Source organism: Anopheles aquasalis, chromosome 3 (genome assembly GCF_943734665.1).
Source record: "Anopheles aquasalis chromosome 3, idAnoAquaMG_Q_19, whole genome shotgun sequence".
NCBI lineage: Eukaryota > Metazoa > Arthropoda > Insecta > Diptera > Culicidae > Anopheles > Anopheles aquasalis.
In genome coordinates, this window is record NC_064878.1 from 35,336,564 (window position 1) to 35,347,946 (window position 11,383).

General features: G+C 41.7%; 4 protein-coding genes across 5 annotated transcripts in view; 1 reads left to right on the top strand and 3 right to left on the bottom strand.

The window, feature by feature from the left end:
* The window catches only part of LOC126573972 (heterogeneous nuclear ribonucleoprotein K), a 15,153-nt gene extending 14,217 nt beyond the window's left edge, over positions 1 to 936 (top strand). For both annotated transcript variants that reach the window (XM_050233816.1, XM_050233817.1), the window contains one exon: positions 1 to 936. This exon is cut by the window's left edge and continues 587 nt beyond it. The gene's annotated coding sequence lies outside the window, so the exon portion shown is untranslated.
* A 372-nt stretch (positions 937 to 1,308) lies between these two features.
* On the bottom strand, positions 1,309 to 3,661 carry LOC126573971 (G2/mitotic-specific cyclin-B2). Its single transcript, XM_050233815.1, has 6 exons — positions 3,484 to 3,661; positions 2,772 to 3,281; positions 2,502 to 2,684; positions 2,310 to 2,426; positions 1,902 to 2,228; positions 1,309 to 1,829 (listed from the first exon to the last, which is right to left on the bottom strand). The coding sequence occupies exons 1-6, from the start codon at positions 3,508 to 3,510 to the stop codon at positions 1,533 to 1,535; spliced, it is 1,461 nt and encodes a 486-aa protein (XP_050089772.1). The 5' UTR covers positions 3,511 to 3,661; the 3' UTR covers positions 1,309 to 1,532.
* Positions 3,662 to 3,903: 242 nt separating this feature from the next.
* On the bottom strand, positions 3,904 to 6,414 carry LOC126574704 (RNA polymerase II-associated protein 3-like). Its single transcript, XM_050235049.1, has 6 exons — positions 6,176 to 6,414; positions 6,006 to 6,090; positions 4,608 to 5,938; positions 4,410 to 4,547; positions 4,142 to 4,334; positions 3,904 to 4,071 (listed from the first exon to the last, which is right to left on the bottom strand). The coding sequence occupies exons 1-6, from the start codon at positions 6,308 to 6,310 to the stop codon at positions 3,983 to 3,985; spliced, it is 1,971 nt and encodes a 656-aa protein (XP_050091006.1). The 5' UTR covers positions 6,311 to 6,414; the 3' UTR covers positions 3,904 to 3,982.
* Positions 6,415 to 6,618: 204 nt separating this feature from the next.
* On the bottom strand, positions 6,619 to 8,910 carry LOC126574434 (N-acetylgalactosamine kinase). Its single transcript, XM_050234630.1, has 7 exons — positions 8,491 to 8,910; positions 8,251 to 8,418; positions 7,983 to 8,190; positions 7,656 to 7,921; positions 7,321 to 7,577; positions 7,016 to 7,208; positions 6,619 to 6,946 (listed from the first exon to the last, which is right to left on the bottom strand). Exons 1-7 carry the CDS (start codon positions 8,631 to 8,633, stop codon positions 6,766 to 6,768), a joined length of 1,416 nt encoding a protein of 471 aa, XP_050090587.1. The 5' UTR covers positions 8,634 to 8,910; the 3' UTR covers positions 6,619 to 6,765.
* Between the last annotated feature and the right edge of the window lie 2,473 nt (positions 8,911 to 11,383).

Below are 11,383 nucleotides of genomic sequence, written 5' to 3' on the forward strand. Positions count from 1 at the left end.
CTGAGCATCGCAATTGTTCTTATCATCACAGTAGTAGTCCACCGGATGTAATCTTCAGTTGCTCATCTGAAAACGAAGTGGTCGCGCAAATGACAGAACGGGCATTTTTATGTTTACCAGAAAACCGGCAGTCTGAGTGTCGACGAGTGTCCACCGTCGAGGAGGGAGGGTAGATGCATTCTGATTTTAGTCCTTCATTAAGACACAGTTCTGGTATCTGGGATACCGCAGATTTTGCATTTCCTTTGTCTGCAATCCATTTCAATGTACTCTAGTAAACAATACGATAAAAATGGTGGAATACCGTCCATTTCTCAATTGATTTCTGGCTTTCCGAAAGTAGGAAAAAAATAAACTAAATTGAAAAAGCAATAGCTAAAGGGGCGAAGCTTTGTGAGGTGGTGTATCGGGAAGGAGATTTTCTGTGTCCCTCCCCTCGTAACATTTTCGGTGTTCTTGCCAGTCTGTGCTCGCCGCATTCGCATCTTATCCCAGTGTGTAGTAATAGAAGGCGATGAGGTGCCGCGCATTTCGTTGATTTAGCAATCATCTTTAAACAATAAGGAATGCCCTTTATCCGCAATTTCAAATCTAGAGAAACCAAACGCAGAAACACACTAACGACATGCATAGGCAAAACGTGCATTGTTACATTGAAATAATCATAAAATAATTCAGAACACTCCTCGGGCAGCCTCTTTCTGTCCCGATTGATTGAGGAGTTCTGAAGTACAACCAAAAACTGTAACGGTAAAATATACATCGTAAGCCTCAAAAGCTCTAATAACGCAGCGAAGGATGTGGGAAGCACAGCATGATGGGTCTCTACCGAGTCGCACATCATTGGCCAGGGTGGACAGATTCGAACAAGAATGAACACATTTGTAATGGTCGATAAGAACCATAAAAGAATAAAATGATATTTGTGAACGGAAACCGACCTGTGGACAAACTGTTTAGAAGAACATGACAGCTAATTGTTGAGACTGCGATCGAATCCAAAGGAAAGAAAAGAAGCGAACATCGCTTAAAGTTGATGAAAAGGCAAATAATCAAAATCAAACGTTTAGTATAGTTTAGTTATATTTGATTATTCTCTGTTTTTACATTTTTCAATTTATTGGAAATACCCTATTAGATGCCTAAAGCCTAATTTAACTAAGTTTAAAATGAGTTTAATACACATACTTATCTGACGGATTTATCGATTATTAGCTTGGTATGGCATTGACGAAATTCGGCTGTAAATCAAACAAAGTCCGTCTAACAATATTTTTGTCTCCTATTAGGAGGAATGAAATGCTGATGTTTAACCTTGATCATATCTCACCCAGTAATTTATTTAACGATTTATCAATAGTATGAAACAAAGTACCACGTCAGTCAAAATTTGCTATCTATCGACGATGTACGTCCAGTCTGTCGATTTATAAAAAAAAATGTGGTGGTTCGGTATAATGTAAAATACTAGCAAACGCTGAATGGATTGATACACATTATTCTAAAAATATCTTGAATGTTGCATTTGCTTCTCACAGACGAAGCTTTCCCTGTGCCAACAAGTCAATTTCAGATCCACCAAGTTTCTGATGAGTGGAGATATTTTGCAGCTTCGGCAGGGAGTACTTTAGCCACGTAGCTTTTAGTTTCTTCTTTGCCATTTCCGGCACTGCCTTAATGACGTTGGCTAATCGTTGCACAATCGGAATCAACTCCTGCACCGTATAGTGCGTATAATGTTCCAATGTTTTGTTCCAAATGCATGCTGCTGCACCAGTGTTGTTTAAGGGGAATAGAAACAGCGAAATGTAAAGTGCTGCGGCGGCAATCTGCAAAATGGTGCATAAATATGAAAGATTAATATTGCAGCGGGGTGTAGAAATCAGAAGGGGCAGCCATACCTCAGATGGTTTGTAATGCGCGGTGCTATAATCCACGCTGGCCAGTTCAATCAGATATTTAGCAAGTACGTGATTCAGGTCCGACGCTTTGGCTGCCTTTGAAAACCGACGCAGGAAGTGTGTCGGCAAAGGTTTTCCCATCTGGAAGTTTAGCGCTCTCACCATCTCCTTTTCCATTTCCAATATCTGGTACTTTTCGTACGTGTCATCGGTAATGAACACAAAATCTTGGATGTCTGGAGGAAAGAGTTCTTCGTACTTCGATGCAATAAACATGGCCGTCACCCCGACTAGCTGCAGTTTCTTCTTTGGGACAGTTTTCACAGTCTAATAACAAAAAGAGGTACCACAACAGCTAGGGTCAGCATTGAGTTGGAACATTATATAAATTTGTTTTAGACCGCTTACCTGGAGATATCTATCGATCAACGACACCGTCATGTGATATGTATCGATATCCAATTTGAACTGATTGTGCACTTCATTGATCCAGTCAATCAGGATGGCACGCATTTTATAGGTAACCTGTGAACGGCAATGAAACGCTCTGAGCAAACTGGAGGCAATGTTTTGGCGTGGACCAACATAAAACTAACGAACCTCCGTGTGGCCGTCTAAAAAGTTCTCCCGCAGTGCATAATCCGCCGAGCTTTCCAACCTGTTCAGATACTTGTAAATATCGTTTACGTACTCCGATACCAGCATGGGATTCCATCCATCATTCTTGTCGATATTTTCAATGTTCTCTAGTAGCTTTTGCGAATGGGTATCGGCCGACCGTTGCTAAAGAAACCACCGACCAACAGAGCAAACATGAGATTATTCGGACACAGTGCTTTCCCCCCCCCCCCCCCCCAAAATATCGCTTACCTTCGATGTTGCAACAGTTTCTACTTTGTCCAGAGAGGAGGAAGAACCGCTAGTTGCAGCATTTTTCGCCTCGGTGGAAATTTTTCGGTTAGCTTTTGCCAGCTGTCCGTGCGCTGCTGGGTGGCTTTCCTCTCTTTTCAGATTGACCTTCTTGATTTCGTTCCCATTGTTCAATTGCACATGCACCCTGACGGCTTCTTGGGTCTGCCCTTTCGTACCTGGTTTAGATGGTGCCGTTTTTTCCTCATTCTTGGCGATTTTGAGCGAATCCGATTTACCCAGAGGCTTCTTCGTGGCATTAGTCACCGTGGCGTTCTCTTCCTTCCGCCATCGAGTATCCACCCGCGGCTTCACATTCTTCAGTCCCGGATTGGCATTTTTCAGGTTAGCAGCTCCTTTCAGATCTTGGGCCGCACTTCGCAGCACTTTATTGCCCAGCTCCCCCAGGACGGGTCGCTTCGTGGCTGCTCCTTTCTTTATCGCTTCCGTCACATTCCCGATTCCCTGGTTCTGCAATGAAAAAAGAACCATCCCGCCAGATTAAAATAGGATCCCTGGCCACGCCGATGCCCATGAAAATTTGCATCCAAAATGGTTCCAACGGCCATCGGAAATCCAAGGCAGAGTGCCAAGGGGTCACCAACGGTCACCAGAGCATGGCGTCACCTCTTTCGCTTCATGCGCTTTTTCTCCCAATTTCTACTGAACTTACCTCATCGATTCTGATCACACGAGACATAATGAGTCTTTACAAAGAGTTCTACACGATAAGCGATGGTAATCGCTTGAAAAACGCACAATTCTTTGCGGTTTCCTTGGTTTGCAAAACTAGCGTCTCTGAACAGAAAAATCCAACTTTAGCCGTTACTGACCGTTACCTCCGAGAAAAGTGAATAGAAAGAAAAGGGATCGAATCTGAAGCATACACACACACAGCGAAAAAAAAATTGATGAAAAATGCCCGTTTATGCTGCCAGCTTCACCGCTCCAGCGCCGACAATTTGGTTTGTCTTTTTCACATGGCCATAATTTAAAAATCGAACCGCAGAAACGGTCGTACACACGGTTTAATCCAGTTTCGGGGGCTGAGCGGGCATCGTAGGCACAAAGTAAATATCATCTGTTCAGTTGATAACATGTAGATGTAAGTACAGATTATTTATTTGTTTCCATGAGTGTTTGCTCTAGTGCACAACTAATTTACTCAGAATTTACGCAAGAAGCTTTGATCGAATGCGTTGCAATTCATCTTCCTTTAAATGTTGGCCTTTCATCATATAGGTCAGCAGTACTTCCACGGCTGTTGAATGGAGAAAAATGAAAAATCAAGCTTATTGCAGTACATGGATATTGATTTAAGAGTTACGTACCATTGCGATCTTCTTTGTTCAGCATCAATGCAAGTATGGAGATACATTCATTTTCGGCTATTCCGCGCATGATATTTGTCACATCCATTTGGTTTGAAATGAAGTGGTTTTTCAAGATGTATAATATTTCGCCAAGCATCTGGTTGGATAAGCTCGCCCCGAACAGTTTGTTCAACGGTGCGTTCGCCAGTAGCTGAAGTATTGATGGAATAGAGGTTATCATTAATCGCCATAATTTAAGATAATAATTTCATGGTCAACAACTTACTTTCAAATATTGATATCTAAGGTCTTCACTCAATCCACTCCAAGTAGTATAAAACTGGGCAGTTGATTTGGGAATTGAAAGTTTTACATCTGCAGTTTTAGCCGGAACCTTTGGCTTCCTCGCGGATTCGTTCAAACCCTGTCACCAAATGAAAGCTTATTTTAACACTTTGAAAACAAACGGGCACACACTACTTACCTGATTTTCATGATTGATTTTGTCTTTTTCCATTTTGTCACTCGGTTTCATCTCGGGGATGACGAAAGGGGCAGTTTTAACCTCAGCTGCCCGTACGCCATTGTTTTGCAAATCTCGACCGATGGTAGGAATGGGGGCGTCGGAAGATGGAAATGATTTTGGTTTGTCGCTAGGAGTTGTAGGTGGGGAAAACATATTCTTGAGCTTATTAGAATGGGCTGGAAATAGGTGTTCTAGATTTGTTTTCTCTTCAGGGACCGTCAACCGTTCACCGGTGTTGTTATTGAACATTTGATCAATGATTGCGTCCGGGATGGTCTGGCGTTTCGTACTACCACCTTGCGGAATAGCTTTTGGTGCTTGAACTACAGGCGGTACGTCCGCAATGTGAACTCTCTTTAGAGGCTTTCTTGAACGCATATGCGGTGGTTTTTGAACGAACTCGATACGCTTTGCATTCTTCTTCAGTTCATTCCACACAAAGGATTGCTTAGCAGGTTGCTCACTCTTGAGGAGCCGTTCCAACCGTAACATATCCTTTTCGGCAGTAGCCTTTTGTTTTTCATCCTTGTTGAGTTCGATAAATTTCCTGCAATCTTCCAAGGCACCTTGATAAGCGCCTCGCAATTCACGGACCTGCATACGTCGGTAGTAAGGTCGAAAGTATGAGTCATCCAGCTGAATTGCTTTGTTGCAATCCGCCAGACACTTATCATAGTCTTTCAAGTTCCAATAACAGAGACTACGGTTTGTATAATAAATTGCCTCGTTGTCGAACAATGAAATGGCATGAGTATAATGTTTTGCCGCCGTAACGTAATCTTTTTTGGCTAGCTGTTTGTTTCCCAGCTCCTTATACTTGTCTGCTTCCTGTTTTACGAGCAACAATGTGGGGTTCGGTTCATTATTCCCTGCTGCGAACGCCGGGGAAGACGCTCTTTGTTCTTTGAGGCGTTTTTCTATTCTAGCCAGGTCCTTTTTGGCAGTGTTTATCTCTTTCTCGTCTTTGGATAACTCCAGTATCTTGCGGCACTCGGCTATTGCTTTCGTGTTTTCTCCCAGTCGCTCGTATGCTTGCATTCGCCTGTAGTAGGCTTTAATACAGTTTGGATCCTTCGCAATGGCCGCATTGCAGTCTTCAAGACAATCATCATATCGCTCAATATTCATATAACACAGAGCTCTATTCGTATAGTACGATGCACAAGCGCTGTATGTTTCAATGGCTTGTGTGTAGAGGTCAATCGCTGAGAGATAGTTGCCAAGCTTGCACTGCTTGTTTCCAGTTTCTTTGAATCTTTCGGCCTTCTCTTTCTGGTCATTTTCAGTACCTATAGAAACGGCACAAACTTGTTTAACAACGCCACCAATAGTGATCGATTTAGTCTCTATTGTTACCTTGGTCTTGTTTTTCAGCATGCGCACTCTCCTCCTTGCAGAATTCTTTCATGGACTTTTCATCGCTCCGTACCGGAGGAAGCACCTGGAGTCAGCAGCGAATGAAACAATTAGAAAGGTATTTGGTAAAAATTACTAGCAACTACCTATCGGTGGCCGCCAACACTAACCTCCTCGTTCCGCGCTTGAGTCCTGGCGGATTCGGCCTTTTTTATGTCCGCTTCCCAATCATACAGCTCTTTGATGGACTTCTGCAGTTGATCGCATTTATTCCTTACCGTGAGTTGAGATTCGATAGTATCCATGGTTTTGGCGGCAGTAAATTAAGATGCTTTTGCCCGTAAAGATTTTGTAAATTTTTGCGATTCTTTTGCCTCTACTTGTTTACCTTCCGGAACCACAAAAACTGCCCCACAAGGCCACACGAGACGCGTTTGACAGCCGACGACAAGTACGTAATGATGAAAATTCAAATATATTTCTGGTTAGAGATTGTTGCTGAGTTATGTGCAACCACTGAGTTCAACGAACGCCAACGAGTTCTTAATCCAATAATTTCAAGTTTCCTTTTCTTTCACGACGTTTCAAAGAATCGAGCCTACTTATCTTGGAGTAGTGAGTGCGAGTGATATTTATTTTTAAATTTCCTTCAAATATCGTATGCGATACACCAGATTATATAGGGATCAACTATGTGCTAGTAGCGTGGTAACAGAAGACGCCATCCGGATAGATTGATGACATTTGATTCTGATAAGCGTTAGGATTTTACAATTAAATAGATTTCCGCTCCTCGTTGCGGGCTTGTTGCAAACATATGAACATCGATCTGATCGGATTGCGATGAGGCATGGTTTGCATAAAACTCCTGTTTTAGCACGTCGATGAAACGCTTACTTTCCTCCAAACCATCACACAATGACACGGTGCATCCTCCCCATCTAGAACATAGATATACATTTTCATGCACGTACATTGAATACAGCAGTCCAAAGAAAGATGCTATTTACCCAGCCCCTGTCAGTCGCGTTCCAATTCCATTGCAGTCAGCAAGTTGGACAATTTTGTCCAAATTTTCGTGTGAACATTCATACAGCGTCCTAAGGCTTTCGTGGCTTTGCCTCATAAGAATTTTCATACGATCAATAGCATCGTCTGGCATGGTTTTTGCTATTTCAATAAACTGCTCAACGCGCAACGCCTCTGGAAAGGAAAAGAGTTTACAGACAATTAAGTTGGAGGTTTGGAATGGAATACTATCGGTCTATCTTTTAAACACACAGTCATTTGTAGTGAATAATGGGACTTGGCTTACCTTGGAACACGTGAAGGGCACGTTGCTTGAGCTTGAATGCCTGGGCAGTACGCGTATTGGCAGTAAGTAGATTTTCTGAGAAGTCATCGTCGGAAACCTCTAGCATTTTTAGTACATCCGGTCTCGTGTACGAAAGCTGTGTCAGGTTGCTGTTCACCAGACCTTCCATTTGCTGCAGAGTATACCCAAGAGCTTTCTGCAGATCGGCAAATCGAAACAGAGTGCGCCAGTTAAGCTTCATCTGCTTTGCCAGTATTCTAGGAGAATATTAAACTTGATTATTTGAAAGCCTCTATTTAGGATTCAGTATTATAAAGACATGAAAACAAAGAAACCTGCAGGCTAGTCGACACTCGACGACTCGTTGATTGAAGTCGGACGTTGCAGCCTTGTTAGCCTCTGATAAGCTGTTGGCAATAACAAACACCGCATTTGCCGGCAATTGAACAGGAGTCGCTCGGAGCGGATTCCACTCTATCAATTGAGCGCACCCTTCCTGGGCTAGATAAGCGATTGCTTGGTCCATACCGCCTCCCTGTGTTCCGATGTACTTTTCGCATTCAGCTGAAACTGTAGCTAGTGTTTCTTTTTTAAGAGTGGTCTGCGGGAAAATTGACATCAAAGTTAGCTTGTGGGGTAACCAACGTTTGAAAATATCTTACATTGTGCAGGTACGCAGTTGCTAAAACAGATGCGCTGACAATAGCACTGGAGCTGGACAGCCCGGAAGCCGCTGGAATATTTCCGGATAGCATGATGAACATTCCACGAGGTTCTTCGTGGTTTAAATTTGAGTTGCTTAAAATTCCCTTAACACCACACAACACATATTGATACCAGCTGGGTCCTCCGGAGCTCGGGACATCAATACTGCAATGCCCCGAAAGTAGTTGAGTTGCAATATTGAATGAGTGCAGTTTACAAGTTTACCTAAAGTTAAGAACATTGCACTTGTACGGCTTGAAGCCACTGTCGACATTTTTGATGTGCAACAAATTGTCATTGGACGGAGCAACCGCCAGTAGAACGGATTGCTCAATAGCCATCGGGAAAACGGGATAGCCACAATAATCGATGTGCTCGCCAATAATGTTCACTCTGCAACAATTTAAAAAGGGAAAGAGGGTTAGCCATGCGAAAATCATTTCGAAAAGAGAGAAGCCCTTTTACCTGCCCGTGCATCGCACGACGAAACTAGGAGCGCGAGAAAATTCGTTGGAAAAACAGTGCCGCAGTCGTACGAAGCGCGGGCAACTGGGTTCGTTGAATGGTTCCAAAACCGGCACACAGGCGGCGCTCTTTTTTGTTGACATTGTTTGCTCTTTTTGTTCTTGAAATCGAAATTGCACGCGTAAATTGCAATTGCAGCGTAAGTCACGAACTAAAAACGGGTTTATGCAAACCGGCCGGCGTTCTGTTGGCAAAACACGAGAGTATGCTTTTCACCTTCCAGGCAAAGCAAAATAAACACGAGCAAAGCACGAGCGAAGAACGCACACGCAACCACCGCAGACTGAAGAATGATAATAAAGAGGAAGATGACACGTATGATTATCGCTGGGTCTTGGTGGTTATCAATCCAGCTGTGTTCTCGTGCTGCGTCACCAACAGACGAACGTAGATAAAGTGGGTCGTTGGGGATTTGAATAAAAAACTCTATTAAAAAAATGGTATTCTATTTTCCCAATCGAAACGAAACTAGACAACATTTTATGGACTTTTTGTCGTTGTAGCAATAAAATGTGTACTAATCCACCTATTAAATAAACGCATGCGTACCAGAACTTCACAGTACATGATCGGTAATTTAATCCGCTGATCACTCATCAATAAACCAGTTAAACAGTCGCTCTGGATTCGCTGTATGCGACATGCAAAAAAATGAAATCGCGCTAGGAGGAATGATATACTGTCTGATTACTTAAGATGGGGCTAAGATTAATTCGGGTAAAAAAACGCTCATTTTTTGAAGATTTTTTGCAAATGTACTTTTTCCATTGGCTATTAGTGGTTAGGGCGCTTGCAATCGCACCCACGATTCCACTCCGATTCCACCTGCAAAAAATCGGAATCGATTCCGGGAGTTTAATTCAATTGAGACATTTGTGAGGGAAAGTTCGGCGCAGCAGTGACTGTTTTTCTGCTTCGGTATAGCCTGCTGGACCACCGAAAGCTATTAATGATAGTAGGCCAGCGGCCACTCTTTCTCACTACTCCTTCCACCGGAGGCGTGTAATTAAATGCATCCGATTCATTCTATACTTGGGTTTAAGCCGTTTGCGTTTCTTTTATCTTAAAGAGGACATACTCACTTAGCGCTTTTCTGCCTTTGCATGGTATTTATTGACCGTGAAAATTGCCAGCTAATTGCTGCAATACCCTAAGAACTCTCGTTAAAGCCAAGGTCAGAATGAAAGAATTCCACAAACAGTTAAGCATTGATCTTGAGATTGAAACCATCCACCCCCCCCCCCCCCCTTCGATCGGTCCGGTAGCGTTTATGCTACGAAGGGCACCGACTTTGAAAACGTTGGTTTTTGGGAAACGCGTTTTGGTACAAAAATTATACACAATATTTGTGAAAGGGTCAGTCATGAAAAAATGTAAAAAATAAACATCACAAAAAAATAAAGTACCATAGCCTCCCCTTAAATGCAATGGCACTGTCCTAGATTGACTCTATACTATTTTGAGTTCTGCTTCTGAGTCTGATTAATTAGAATTCATTGCAACTGCGTTATAGGTTGGACTTGTATATACCTTGTGCTTGTGCTTCATTGATAAGAAAGATAGATTTTGGACTGTTCTGCCCAAATATACGACGACATTTCAATAGAAAGCTTAATGGATTATTTAAATTAAATTGAAAGACAGAAAAGAAAGGAGGAAGAAATCAGGATGCTTGGAAATCAAATCAGGATCACGATATACTATTGCCATAGGCTCAAGGCATTTGTTCAGTCCGAATCGATTAATTGGCGAACAGAATGAAGAAAATCATAAGAAATAATAGCTAAATTTCTCAATATTTACATACTATCGTAGTTTGTGGCATTAGATTGGATTTTAATAGAAACGAATGACACAATTTTATTGTAAATTATTATAATTACACTGCAAATGCTGGTACTGATAAGAAGTAAGTATCAAAAATGCATGAGTATCGCCTCATGCATCTCGCTACCTTGAAAAGCGTTTCCCAAAACCAACGTTTTCAAAGTAGGTGCCTATCTTAGCATAAAAACTACTGGACCAATCGATTTGAAATTTTGAACATTTTATCAGCACATTATTTTCCAGGTAGTCGCGTCGAGTTTTCATAAAAAAATATGCCTCTTTTTTGACAAATATGTAAAACTCGTTTGTTTGAGCAAAATCGTAAATGTCACCTTTATACAATTTCAAACCGCTGCTGAAAATGGAAAATCAACTAAACCTCGCCGGGACCACATGGATAAACTTAGAATCTAAGAAAAGACTATCAATTTGTATATTTTAGATGACCCATATCGCGGCACCAGAAAATGCACATTTTCGCAGACAGAACAATTCCAAAATTTGATGCCATGGACGATGTTTTTAACAAATGTTCCACAAAATACAATCAAATATTCTCGAAAAGTTGTAGTTTAATATCAACTTCAGATAAAAAAAATTAATTGAAAAGGTTTCTAACCAAAAAGTATTCAGCAATGAGCGTTGTTTTATCCGAATTTATGTTGGCTCCCTCTAAAATCTTTTGTATTTCTATTCTTTGATCACAAAAATTGCATAAAATATCACACGGCCAAGCACATTAAATGATTTACGGTTAATACTTTGAGACCAAGTTACAACAGTCAATTTTAATACAATCAATCAACTATTGTTACTCGGTCACGAAATATAATCACACTGGACCCACAGTGTCTCATTCCTGTTACAGATGGTCGGTTGTTCGTTTACTCTGGAGTATTCTTATGATCACTACATCCTATCATCACAGAGTCGCCACCTTTGTACAGCGGGTAGAAATAGATTCAATCGTTTAAACATTGTAAATTATAATTTATTTGGAAACTGC